The sequence below is a fragment of the Palaemon carinicauda genome, chromosome 1 (assembly GCF_036898095.1).
Source record: "Palaemon carinicauda isolate YSFRI2023 chromosome 1, ASM3689809v2, whole genome shotgun sequence".
Taxonomy (NCBI): Eukaryota; Metazoa; Arthropoda; class Malacostraca; order Decapoda; family Palaemonidae; genus Palaemon; species Palaemon carinicauda.
This window is the reverse complement of record NC_090725.1, coordinates 250778687-250791899: the sequence shown is the minus strand read 5'-3', so window position 1 is coordinate 250791899 and position 13213 is coordinate 250778687. Positions and strand designations below refer to the sequence as shown.

At 47.2% G+C, this 13213-nt stretch overlaps 1 protein-coding gene across 2 annotated transcripts in view; it reads right to left on the bottom strand.

Moving 5' to 3' along the window:
* Uba5 (Ubiquitin-like activating enzyme 5) overlaps positions 1-13213 on the bottom strand; it is an 83784-nt gene that overhangs the window by 46089 nt on the left and 24482 nt on the right. For both annotated transcript variants that reach the window (XM_068389019.1, XM_068389012.1), the window contains exon 3: positions 9082-9278. In XM_068389019.1, coding sequence (XP_068245120.1) covers positions 9082-9278 — 197 coding nt within the window. The remainder of the gene's footprint in view (positions 1-9081; positions 9279-13213) is intronic.

Below are 13213 nucleotides of genomic sequence, written 5' to 3'. Positions count from 1 at the left end.
CGCGCGACCGAGTATACCCTTAAAGGGGTGTCCGAGGAGCGTACCTATCCAGGGTTAACATGTTCATGAGCATGTGTGCATTCACGAAAGGTGCATACAGCTAGTGCAGCGATCAAACTGACTTCGGTATTAAATGTGGCCAACGTCTAACAAGACTGGTTGTGCCCCGGTGGCACAACGTTAGCAAGCGGCGGGGCATGCAGTCGCCAGGCATCTTACATTGCGGCAATAACCCATAAGGGTTTTGTCTAACAAGACTCATTTTACAATTCTAGGTTTATACCTCCCTGATGAGGTCTGGCGGCGTATAGGTGAGCACGCATCTGTAACCAAATTAGATCGTGTAATCCATTTACCATTAATCATGAGGGTGTTAGCTTGTAGGGTAATTATATACCAAATCAAGTAACACAAATGGTTATAGACAGGGAGAGGTGGAAGGGACTGATCGCCAAGTAGTAGTAGTAGTAGTAGTAGTTGCACACACCTTGGTAGAAAAGAGAGTACCCTTCGCACCTTTCCTCGATGTAGTGTAGGTTTTCTTTTATGAAAATGAATAGTCCCACATATAAGGGTTATTTGCCCAGGCATACAAAGAACCCAAAACCTAGCCAGGAACCCAGAGGTTGGCAAGTAATGTCTTGTGCAGTCGTTGTTTGGTGAGGCAAGGGTTAGCAATGCATACGTTAGCAAGTATTGGCGAGTGCTAGCAAACGCTAGCAAACTCTAGCGAGCACTGGTGAGAGTCAGCTAGTACTCATGAAACACTGGTGAGTGCTGACGAGACAGTTGTGCATTCGCATGTGCAGGCAACTTGAAAGTCAGAGCATGGTATCTCTTCTTTTTATAGTGAAATGTTATTTTCATTATAAAATAAATTTTTGAACATACTTACCTGGTGGTTATATATATAGCTTACGTCCCTGACGTCACGGCAGAAAAATTAAAAACTCGCGCCAATCGCCGATTGGATAGCCAGGTGTGCTACCTGTGCGCCTCTGGCGAGGTACCCAGAAACCATTCCATCGGTATTCATATCTTCCATGCCTCTAGTCTCTAGAGGGGAGGAGGGAGGGATTTTAATTATATATAACCACCAGGTAAGTATGTTCAAAATTTTATTTTATAATGAAAATAACATTTTTAAACACAAGACTTGCCTGGTGGTTATATATATAGCTGATTAACACATTTAGTGGAGGGTTAGAGACAGCCAATATAGTTGGAATTCTGCTTAAGAGTTTTAAATACAAAACAAACTTAAGGGTTCGTACCTGATAAGGAAGCTTACTTCAATAATACTTTGCCATTATGTCTGCTTTCCTTATGAGATCCAGCGGTCCTCTCAGGGGGCTGAAGATCCCTAGGAGCTGCCAACTAGTGATCACACCTCTTTGTGACAGAGCCTCCTCTAATACCCATTCCGAGGTGCTCTCAAGGAACAAAATAGACCACCTGACAAATCAATGATTGCGGAAGACTGTCGCAATCTCCACAAGACAACCATAAAAACACCAAATAAAAGTTCCAAGAGGAGAAAAGGTATTAGGATTATGGGAAAGTAGTGGTGGATCCTTCTCCCTCCACTGTACCCGCTGCTACAAACGGTCCCAGAGTATATCGGTCATCATATAGAGTCTGGACAGTTCTCAAATAGTGTGAAACGAACACAGATTTGCTTCTCCAGAAGGTTATGTCCATAATGCTTTGCAACGAACGATTTTGTTTGAATGCCACCAAAGTTGCCACAGCTCTCACTTCGTGAGTTTTGACCTTTAAAAGACTAAAGTCTGTCTCACTGCAATGAGAATGAGCCTCTTTAATTAGAAGTCTGATAAAGTATGACAGGGCATTCTTAGACATTGGCAAGGAGGGTTTCTTCACCGAGCACCACAGTTCTTCCGACTTGCCTCTTAAATTCTTTGTTCTGTCTAAGTAAAACTTGAGGGCCCTTACTGGACATAAAACTCTCTTTAACTCATTTCCAACCACGTCTGCCAGGTGCGAAATCTGAAAGGCCTTAGGCCAAGGTTGGGAAGGGTGCTCATTCTTAGCGAGAAAATCCAACTGTAATGAGCAGATCGCTTTACTGTCCTGAAAACCCACATTTCTACTGAATGCATGGAGTTCACTAACCGTCTTGGCTGTTGCCAGACTAACCAAGAAAAGGGTTTTCATCATGAGGTCCTTCAGAGATGTAGAGCGTAGGGGTTCAAACCTGTCACTCATCAGAAATTTTAACACAACATCCAGATTCCAAGCTGGTGAATCCTGGTGCTGTTGCTTTGTTGTCTCAAAGGATTTAATTAGTTCTTGTAGATCCTTATTATTTGAAAGGTCCAGGTTTCTGTGCCTGAATACAGTCGTCAACATACTCCTGTATCCCATGATAGTTGATGTAGAAAAACTTCGTTTCTTTCTCAGGAATAAAAGGAAAGCAGCAATCTGAGCTACAGAGGTACTGGAAGAGGAAACAGAGTTGACCCTGCACCATTCCCTGAAAACTTCCCACTTGGATTGATAGACTCTGATGGTTGAAGACCTCCTAGCTCTTGCAATCGCTCTAGCTGCCTCCTTTGAAAAGCCTCTAGCTCTTGTGAGTCTTTCGATAGTCTGAAGGCAGTTAGTCGAAGACTTTGGAGATTTTGATGGTGTCTTACCAAGTGGAGCTGTTTGAGTAAATCTACTCGCAAAGGGAGGCTTCTGGGAGCGTCCACCATCCATTCCAGTACCTCTGTGAACCATTCTCTTGAGGGCCAGAGGGGGGGCTATCAAGGTCATTCTGGTCCCTTCGCTTGTTACAAACATTTGTAGCTCTTTGTACAGGATCTTGAAAGGAGGAAAAGCGTACACATCTAGATTTGACCAATCTAGCAGAAACGCGTCTGTATGTACTGCCTCGAGATCTGGCACTGGGGAGCAATATGTCTCTAGTCTCATGGTCTTTGCAGTCGCGAACAGGTCTATATAAGGGCGACCCCAAAGTTTCCACAGACTCTTGCACACCTCTAGGTGTAGAGTCCACTACGTGGATAGGACTTGTCCTTTCCTGCTGAGACCGTCTGCCAAAACACTCTTTTCCCCTTGAATGAACCTTGTAAGTAGAATCACCTGTCTTTCCTTTGCCCAGATGAGCAGATCTCTTGCCGTCTCGTAACGGGAAATCGAGTGCGTTCCTCCTTGTTTGGCAATGTAGGCCAATGCCGTGGTGTTGTCTGCATTGACTTGCATCACCTTGTTCCGTACTGACCCTTCGAAGCTCTTCAGGGCCAAAAGAACTGCTAGCAGCTCCTTTTGATTTATGTGGAAAGACTTCTGAATCTCAGTCCACACCCCCGATACTTCCAGTTTGCCCAGTGTTGCTCCCCACCCCGAGTCCGAGGTGTCGGAACACAACACAAGGCCTGGGCTCTTCAGCTCTAATGAGCAACCTTCCTGAAATTTGATCGGGTCGTTCCACCACTGAAGACAGTGTCTCATTGACTCCGTGATCGGAATACACACCTTTCCAAATCCTTCTCCTTGTTCCAGCAAGAGTTGAGGTGAAATTGGAGTGGTCGAAGGTTCAGCCTTCCCAGAGAGACGAACTGTTCTAACGAGGAGAGAGTCCCCAACAGACTTATCCACTTCCTCGCAGAACACCTTTGCTCTCCTAGGAACGCACGTATCTTCTGGAGTGTTTGCTCTGTCCTTAAGGGAGACGTAAAAGCCCGAAAAACTCGACTCCGAATCATCATTCCTAAATATAGAATCTCTTGAGATGGTTTCAGTGAAGAAATGTCTTTGTTGATCAGAAGACCCAATTCTTCCGTCAACTTCAATGTTGTCTGAAGATCCTTCAAGCAGCGATCTTGAGAGCGAGCTCTTAAAAGCCAATCGTCTAGGGACAGGGAGGCTCTGATGCCCCTTGAGTGGAGAATCCTTGCTACATTGAGCATAAGCTTCGTAAAGACCTGTGGGGCGGAGTTGAGGCCGAAACACAGGGCTCGAAACTGAAAGACCTCTCCCTGGAAAACGAATCTCAGAAAATGCTTGAACTTCGGATGAATCGGGATATGGAAATAAGCATCCTGGAGGTCCAGTGACACCATCCAGTCGCCTTTCCTTACCGCTGCAAGCACTGACTTCGACATCTCCATCGAGAACTTTGTTTTCTGGATAAAGTTGTTGAGAGTACTTACGTCCAGAATTAGACGCCATCCCCCCGAGTTCTTGGGAACCAGGAAAAGGCGGTTGTAAAAGCCTGGTGACTGCCAGTCCTGTACTTTCTCTATAGCTCCCTTCTCCAACAAAAGAAACACTTGCAGCTGTAATGCTTGCCTTTTTAATTCCTCCCTGTACCTGGGAGAGAGATCCACAGGGGTTAACCGTAGAGGGGGTTGCTTTATAAAAGGGATCCTGTAGCCCTTCCTTAGAAGTCGGACTGACCAAAGATCTGCACCCTCTTCTCCCATGCCTGCCAGAAGGTGTTTAGTCTGGCTCCTACTGCCTGAAGGAGAAAGCAGTCAGACTCTGCTTTGCCTGGCCTTGCTCCTCTTTTCTTAGTTCCCCTTCCATCTGATCTAAAGTTACCTCTAAAGGAAGGCTTTCCTCGAAAGGGCTGAGAAAACTTTGGAAAAGGAGCAACTTCTTTAGGTTTGCGGCTAACGAAAGGTGATGGCAACACTTTCCTTGCCGTCTTCGAGACTAGGTCTTGAGTGGCCTTCTGCGTTAACGAGGAAGAAATCTCCCTAATAAGATCTTGTGGGAACAGAGATGATGACAGCGGAGCATACAATAATTCAGATTTCTGAAAAGATGAAACCCCCACAGACAGAAATGAACACAACTGGGCTCTCTTTTTAAGAATGCTTGCTGTAAAAATTGCTGCTAACTCATTCGCCCCGTCTCACAATGCCTTATCCATGCAGGCCATGACGTGGATTAAGTTCAAAGATTCCCCTTCCTTGAGCGTAGTCACCTTTTTGCCCAAGGCCCCCAGAGTCCAATCAAGGAAGTTAAGTACCTCGAAGGCTCTGAAGACACCTTTGAGCAAATGGTCTAATTCAGAGGTAGACCAAAACACCTTAGTCTTCCTCATGGCCGATCTACGGGGAGCGTCTACCAGGCTTGAGAAGTCTCCCTGGGCAGAGGCAGGAACTCCCAAGCCGAGAACCTCTCCCGTATCGTACCAAATACTAGACCTAGACGCCAACCTAGTAGGGGGGAACGCGAAGGCCACTTTCCCTTGCTCCTTCTTGGAACCCAACCAGTCTCCCATCAATTTAAGTGCTCTTTTTGATGAACGAGAGAGCACCATTTTAGTGAACAGAGACTTTCTCTTAGGCTTCCCTAGAGTAAACTCCGATGGAGGCGATCGTGGAGCCACGTGAACAAAAGACTCTGGGAACTCCTTATGAAAAATCTTCATAAGCTTCTTTAAGTCTACCGAAGGACGAAAAGACTTAGAGTCTTCATCTTCAGATAACTCCTCAAAGGGCTCGGAAGGCAAAAGAGGAACATCAGCTTCTTCCTCCGACAAAAGTATTACAGTACGTTCAATGTCCTGTCTGGATGTTTGCTGTTCTACATCGCATACAGGAGGACGCTCGATGTTACGTACCAGAGCACGCTCACGTCCCAAACGACGTTCAATGGAAGAACGCTCGATGTCACGCCCCAGAGGACGCTCGCGTTCTGCTGAACACTCGATGGGAGGACGCTTGCGCTCTGATGAATGCTCGATGGGAGGACGCCCGACGTCACGCTTGACGTCACGTCCTGGAAGACGCTCGCGTTCTGTTGAACGCTCGATGGAAGGACGCCCGACATCACGATTGACGTCACGTCCTGGAGGACGCTCGCGATCTGTTGAACGCTCGATGGGAGGACGCCTGACATCACGCTCGACGTCACGTCCTGGAGGACGCTCGCGTTATGTTGAACGCTCGATGGGAGGATGCTCAAGAGGACGCTCGACATCACACCTCGCTAAACACTTGAAAACGCTTTCAGCAGAACAATCACTATCACTGCTAAGCGCATGAACAGCACCTCGATTAAGAGGACGCTCGACTTCCTGAAAGTCAGAGCGTTCAACTTCACGTTTAGAACGTTTAACTTCTCGTTCATCTCTGTGCATCGCCGCACGCTCAACACATTTAGAAACTTGATCAACAAGCGTTTGCCGACTCTCTGCCTTGCGCCGTTTAGTGTTAAGAGAGGAGGTTTCCGTATTCTGGTAGCCTTTCATGAATGATGAAAGCTTCTGCTGCATTTCTTGCAACATCTTAAAATTAGAATCTTGCGAAATACTAATCGCAAGCTTGTCCTCTCCACTGCTCAAAGACCGCTTAGAGCAAACAGCGGGCAAGATCCAATCTGAAGGAGGCAAAGAAGCATGAAACGGTGTCACGCCCAGTTCGGATAACTGCTCAACAGCAGACTATTCTCAACAGAATCTAATGTCCTAGCAGGACGCTTGGAAAGCGAGCTTCCTTCAGATAAAAAGCGTTCAGGGCTGTTCCAATGACTACAGCCTGCTTGCGATGTCCTGGAAGGACGTTGGTCAAATTTCCTCTTAAGAGGTCTAGAAGCCTGACGCCAACCTCTTTTAGGAAAATCATCCTCTGATAATGAGCCAAACATTTTAACCTCACCTTTACTATGGTAAGGGCGAACGTCCTGGGAAATGTCAACAGGAACGCTCGAGGGAATGTCTGCTCAGGAACTAGAGCCTCTCGTTTCCTTTCGTCTTTCGACATTCCTTCTCCCAGGGGTTGGGGAGCTTGGAAGAGGTCCAGGACTAGGAGAACGACAAACCCGAGCAGGCGTACCCTCCGCAGCACTAATAACACTCACTGTACTTTTAACACTTTCACTTTTCAGCTATTTAACATCGGCCATTAACTGCATTCTATCCGCAGCGATAGACTCTACCTTCGTACCCAACATCATATCCTTAAGTGTTGGTTCATTAATGGTACTCGTAGTGGGATCTGGAACTACCACTACAGGGGAAGGAATAGGAACAGTGACATGGGAAGAGGAATCTTTAGAAGAGAAGAACTACGTCTTTCCCTATCTTTTGCTAACTTTCGTATATAGCGATCGAAATTCAGCCACTCATGATCAGACAAAATAAGGCATTCGTTACACCTATCATTAAGTTTGCAAACTTTACCCCTACATTTAATACATAATGAATGAGGATCAATGGAGGCCTTTGATAAACGGGTCTTACACCCACTAGCACACACCCTAAAACCACTAGAGGGGGTGGCCATTTTGAACTTTGAAAGAGAGATCAAATACAAACAAGAGTCAAAAAATTAATATCCAAACATATAACTAGAGTATCCAAACGAAAAACCAATCAAGCGAGAGTCAAAAAACCAGAAATATTGTACTTCACCAAAGGGACCGCAATAATCAGTCAAAAAGCGAGGAGAATATCCAACCAATGTTACCGCTGGCGCCGGCAGGGAAGACATGAATACCGATGGAATGGATTCTGGGTACCTCGCCAGAGGCGCACAGGTAGCACACCTGGCTATCCAATCGGCGATTGGCGCGAGTTTTTAATTTTTCTGCCGTGACGTCAGGGACGTAAGCTATATATATAACCACCAGGTAAGTCTTGTGTTTAAAACTAACACTTGCATACAGTAGTTACTGCTTACTCATAGTGAGAAGACAGAAGTATTGAATACAGTTGTGCTGTTCTCAATGTATTTGTCTGCTGTACAACAAGACCCCACTGGGTGAGTGAGGCATTAAGCTTGTAGAATGGCGAGTGCACTAAGAACTCTCTAGAGTTGGGCTCCTTCAACTGTATGTTGTAGAGAGAGGGTGCTATAGCACATAGCTGTGGTTGAGTGCTGATCTCCCTCAACTGTTGAACTCCCAGTGAGGGCGAGTGGGTAGGTAAACTCGTAGATGGTAGTGCTTATAGGTCCTCGTAGATGGTAGCGCTCCAAGCTCCTTGCCCTCTAACCTCACTGGGTGAAGGATTAAACACGCTAGTGCATTGGGCTCGTCATTCTCTTGTCAAAGAACAGATGTTTCTCCCTAATCAGAGTTTGAAACTGAGACAAAGTACCAAAGTTTCTGGCATTTTAAAGCTCCATGAGCTTTGTTGTATCTCAAAGAGGTACGATGTAGGTAAAAACCCCAAAGAAATATAGCCTACAAGAGGTTTCTTCCTAGTAAGAGGTTACAAACCATGAACACGCATCACGAAGGGTTTGGCTCCATAATCCTCCTAGAGCTTTGCTGTGTCTCTACGAGACTCGTCGATGGGAGAAGCGGCGACTGCAAGCGGTTGGGTTGCATCACCATCTGCGGCAATGACTCCGAAGAAGCGTTACTCATGAGAGACGATGTATCCTGGGGCACTATGGGCGAGGCGGCGATTGCAAGCGGTTGGGTTGCATCACCATCTGCAACAATGACCCCTAAGGGAATTTGCTCAAGACAATTGATTTGTACCTTGCGGGTATGGTGGTGAAGAGCAGGCAATGCAAGCGGTCACCTAACGCCCTCTCCGTCAAGCTCCAAAGAACTTGCTTCTGAACGGACGAATACAATCCCATTGGAGGAAATCTCGGGAGGGGAAATCATCCTCTTCAGTCTGTCTCTGCTCTCATACCTACGCTAAAGCTATAGGAACGAAGGTGAGCAGAAGTAAAGAGTGTTACAGTAAACTGTAACATTTGCGGAAATCATTACATACTATGGAAGAAAAAAGGAAAATCCAAAAATTTAGGCTAGTTGGTTCTTCATTATGGTTGTTAATCCGAATGATGCGGAGGAAAACCTACATCTGTTCTCCTCCGAGCCAAAATACAAAGTGGCTTGTGTTGGTTACTGCATGTGTGAACGGGGTGGTGGGTCTACCTCCCGCTGGCTCCCGCTACCTGTCGCTACCCGGCAGAAATGAGTAACACCTCGCTAAAAGTTTTAAGGCTAGATTCAGCTGTCACCAAAATGTATCTCCATAGCAAAGAGCTGAAAGGTTTGAATTTGGTGCTGGAACAAATGTTATTTGAATCCTTGAAAAGAAAATTACAAAAAGAAAGAATTAAAATCCACTACACTTACTTTATTCTCTCCATGAAATGATCAAAGTTATCCATAGTTGTAATGTTATAATTGTGTGTTTCAAAGGTGACATCTGGGTTGATGAACTGAAGAGTATGAGCAGCAGCTTCTACTTTACTTAGCCCAGCTTGATGGGGTTGGAAAAATAATCTATTCATATTTGCCAGCTCCACTTTATCGTAATCAAAAAGTAATAGCTGAAATAGATTCATACCTTTTTAAATAGAAAAATAAAATAAAGATTACATTTTTATAACTATTGATATTCCAACACTAATGAGGAATTAAATTTTCAAAATATATTACCAAATTGTTATAACACATTATCAATTTATATTAGCAGTTCTTTTAGACACACCAAAAGTAAAGAATAAAAATCTACTACTGGTCAGATACAGGTAAATCAGTGCTCATAGTAATTATTTTCCCAATTCCCATGTGTTTCCCCATACAATTAACAAAGTATTGGATTTCCTCCTGAACATTAATACAGTATTTTCCCTTCTTGTCTTTGACATTTCTATTTTGTTATCTTAAGAAATATTTTTGTTATAAAATCAAGGATTAAGTGAATAACTCTTTTATGGTTGTCCTACGGTCTGCTCATGAGCATAACAAGTGCAAAGTTAAGGTTAGTGAGGTCCTATTGAATGAATATCCAGTGAACAGAGGAGTACTCCAAGGGAATGTGTTGTCACTTATGTTGTTTATCCTCCTCATGGATTTTGTAATGCGTAGAACAGTTAGAGAAGGTGGAGAAGGATTGGACTGGAAATTAGCTGACCAAGAGTATGATGATGACGCTGTCATTAGCAGAACACCACAGGATCTGCAATGTTTGCTTACCAGAATGCATGAAATATCACTGGAGGTTGGGCTCAAGATAAATAGAAGAAAGACAGCGACGATGAGAATGGAATATGCAATAGAAGATGAAATGACAAATTCGTAGATAATTTGTATTTTTCCTAACAATACAAACCTAGCTATTTACATAGGGTGATTACTTCGGCGCAGCCGATGACGAGCCATAAAGTTTTAACGAGGGTTTCCTACCCCACCGCTAGTTAGCGGGGGGGTAGGGAGGGGTAGCTAGCTACCCTCCCCCTCACACACACCGGAGAATACTCCACTTTACTTAGAGGTAGGACTTATCTTGGGGGACAGGGCTGGCGGGCACATAACTGTAAATAGCTAGGTTTCTATCGTTAGGAAAAATACAAATTATCTACAAATTTGTCATTTGTTCCGTAACTGAATACAAACCACGCTATTTACATGGGGTGACTTAACCCTTAAGAAGGGTGGTAAGTCCCGGCCATACTGGCTTTGGCTTGCCCGGGGATTCCATATTCGAGCGATCAAGTACTAGGCCAATAGGGAATCCCTGCTCCTCGCTGGCGGTTGTGAAACTGCTGCAGCCTACATAAGCTGTGTGCGAAGGTGAAAAGTGTCTTGTCCCAGGCAGTTGCCCTGGAGTCCGTCAGAAGAAAATCCAGGCTAGGACTCTCCCAATACCACCTCGTCAGGGTATGGGGACATGACAGTATTACACATAATACTAGGAACACAAGGGAGCATGGTCTACCTGCAGTGGTTTGAGGTCAGCTGTGCAGAGAACCCAGGATGCTGCTTTCTCCGTGGGAGGAGAGGATGAAGAAAAGAATAAGGGCCAGACAGATCTTTTCCTTCATGCAGACTAACACCAGGTAACAATGCCCTCAACCTTCTGCTACTTGTCCATCAAGGAGCCTGAGGTTTAGACCAGCTGTTGTGAAGCCACCACAGGGCCGATAGAACGTATCGAGCCTCTTGTGGGCCATGTCTTGCAGGTAAGGGGCTGAGAAGAAGGTCTGAGGCTTCAACATCCCCGCTTGCAAGACCTGCGTCACTGAACGATGCTCCATGAAGGGCAGGGACGTATCTAGGCCCCTGACGTCATGGGCTGTAGGGCGATGCGACAGAGAAGGGTCAGGATTCAAGGCAGGGTGTAGCACCCTGCGAATCCAGGCCGAGATGGTACTCCTGGAGACCCTTCTCCTCGTTACCCAGGATCCACGAACGAGTCTTGGACCTGGAGACGAACTGCAGCTGTTCTCTGAAGACACCAGCTCGGACTCCCTACCGGCAAGGTAGGAGATGGTCTGAGTCATCAGCTACAGGACGGAGACTCGAGCCCTGGAAGGAGTCGAAGCGGGTCCGGCACTCCCGGATTCTGAGTCTCGGCAACAAACCTCAGGGACGAACCTGAAGTTGTCTCCCCCTAACCCCCTGAATGGGCGAAGTCATAAGAGAGACCATGTGACTTGCTTGGCTGAAAATAGGCTAGCAGGAACACTGTCTACCCAGAGAGGTGGTGGTCTGGGGACTACGTAGTGGTTCGTCAGGGGGTCTTTTTAGAGACTCGAACCACGTCCCAAGGAGGAGGTCTCACCTTCGACAGAGGGCAGGAGAGGACAAGGCTTCGCATGCGAAGGAGGAGTTCCAGTGGGGGGAGAAAAGTTTGTCCCTAGAGCCAGGAGGCAAGCCTTAAGGCTGAGGGATAGCCTTTCACAGTCGAAACTGAAAGGCACGCCTATCCCGCAATCCTACTAGGGGCTCCGCTATTGCTGGAAGCGGCAATGTGTGGAGGGATGCCCTCTCCCCGACACCGGTTACAGAAACTCGCCCTATCGCCTGGGAGACTACTTGCGTTAGACTTGCGCAGGTGTCCAGGCCTCCTTTTTGCCACTTGTTGCGAAAATCCTCTCTCTTTGAGGAGGGGCTGGATAGACTCCCAGCGGGAAGAAGAGCAAGCTACGGAGGCAACACATCGATGGTGTCCCACCGTTGCTGGAAGGCCTCCTACCAGAGGGCCTTGGGATCAGAGACTGGGGAGCAGTACAGCGGGAGCTTGCAGCTCAGTGCTGTAGCGAACCGGTCCACCGAGGGAGCCCCACCGAGGCAGGACTTGTAGGCTACTTGAGGATCCAAAGACCACTCGGGATGTGGTGTCCGTGACACACTGCTCAGACTGTCGGCGAGCCCATTCCTTTGCCTGGAATGAAGCGAGCTGCCAAGATGACCGAGGGGGACTCGGACCATCCCGGTATCTCTATCGTAGGATGGGATGGTTGAACTGAAAAGTGCCTCCTTGTCTGGGCCAGAAAACCATCACTGTGGTGTTGTTGATCCTCATACCCACAGAGTAGTCCGCCAGGCTAGGTAGAGCTACTGAAGAGCCAGAAACACGGTTTCCGTCTCTTCCTGGTTCTGACCCCCGGCCTGAGGACCCGTGGATCAGAACGTGGGCCCCCCCTTTTCTTTGACGCGTCCGAAAACAGCATCAAGTTAGGGGGAAGGACGAGAAGGACCACTCCCTCTTGTAGGCCCTCGTCAGCTTCCCAACCCTATAGGTTCGTCTGTACCGGTTGTCCCCTAGGCGTCTCGGCGTCTGGGGAGACGTGACCCCGACTCCCCGAGTCGCCACTGAAGAGAACTCAACCTGGGGCGACTGTGGGAACCAGACAAGCCAGGGAGGAAAGACGTAACACCCTTGGGTTGGAGGGTCTTCTCGTGTGAGGAAAGGTCTCGCGACCTTCCTCTGCCTTGGTACCCTGACGTCTGAAGGGAAGGCTACGGGAGATAGGAGCCTAAGAGCAGGCTCGGTATACCAGACTCTGAGAGGGCTGCGGGGAGGACTCCTCGAGGACCACCATGATCTTTTAGAACTTGGTAAGGTCCGAGGAGCTTGTCCCGATGACGAAGAAGGGAAGCCTTCAAGTCTGCCAGGATCGGCCAGCCACCCAGGAACGGAGTGGCCGGATGCCGATACCGAGCGCCCGTGAAGAGATCCGAGAGGAAGTATCAGAGAACTGTTGAGGTGCCGTGGAGAGGCCGAAGCACAGCCCTTGAACTGGTATACCCGCCTTCCAGGTGGACTCCAAAGTACTTCCTTGAAGATGGGTGAACCAGGACCGGAAGTACGAGTCCTACCGGACCAGTGTACCCATGAAGACTTGTGGTCTCACCGCAAAGCTGACCGCGTCTGCTGTCGCTATGCTGAACGGAGACTGTTTGACAACCCTGTACAGAGTTGAGAAGGGAAGGAGGTGACTACAGAGGCCTCGAAACCCGTTGGCCACCTCTTGGA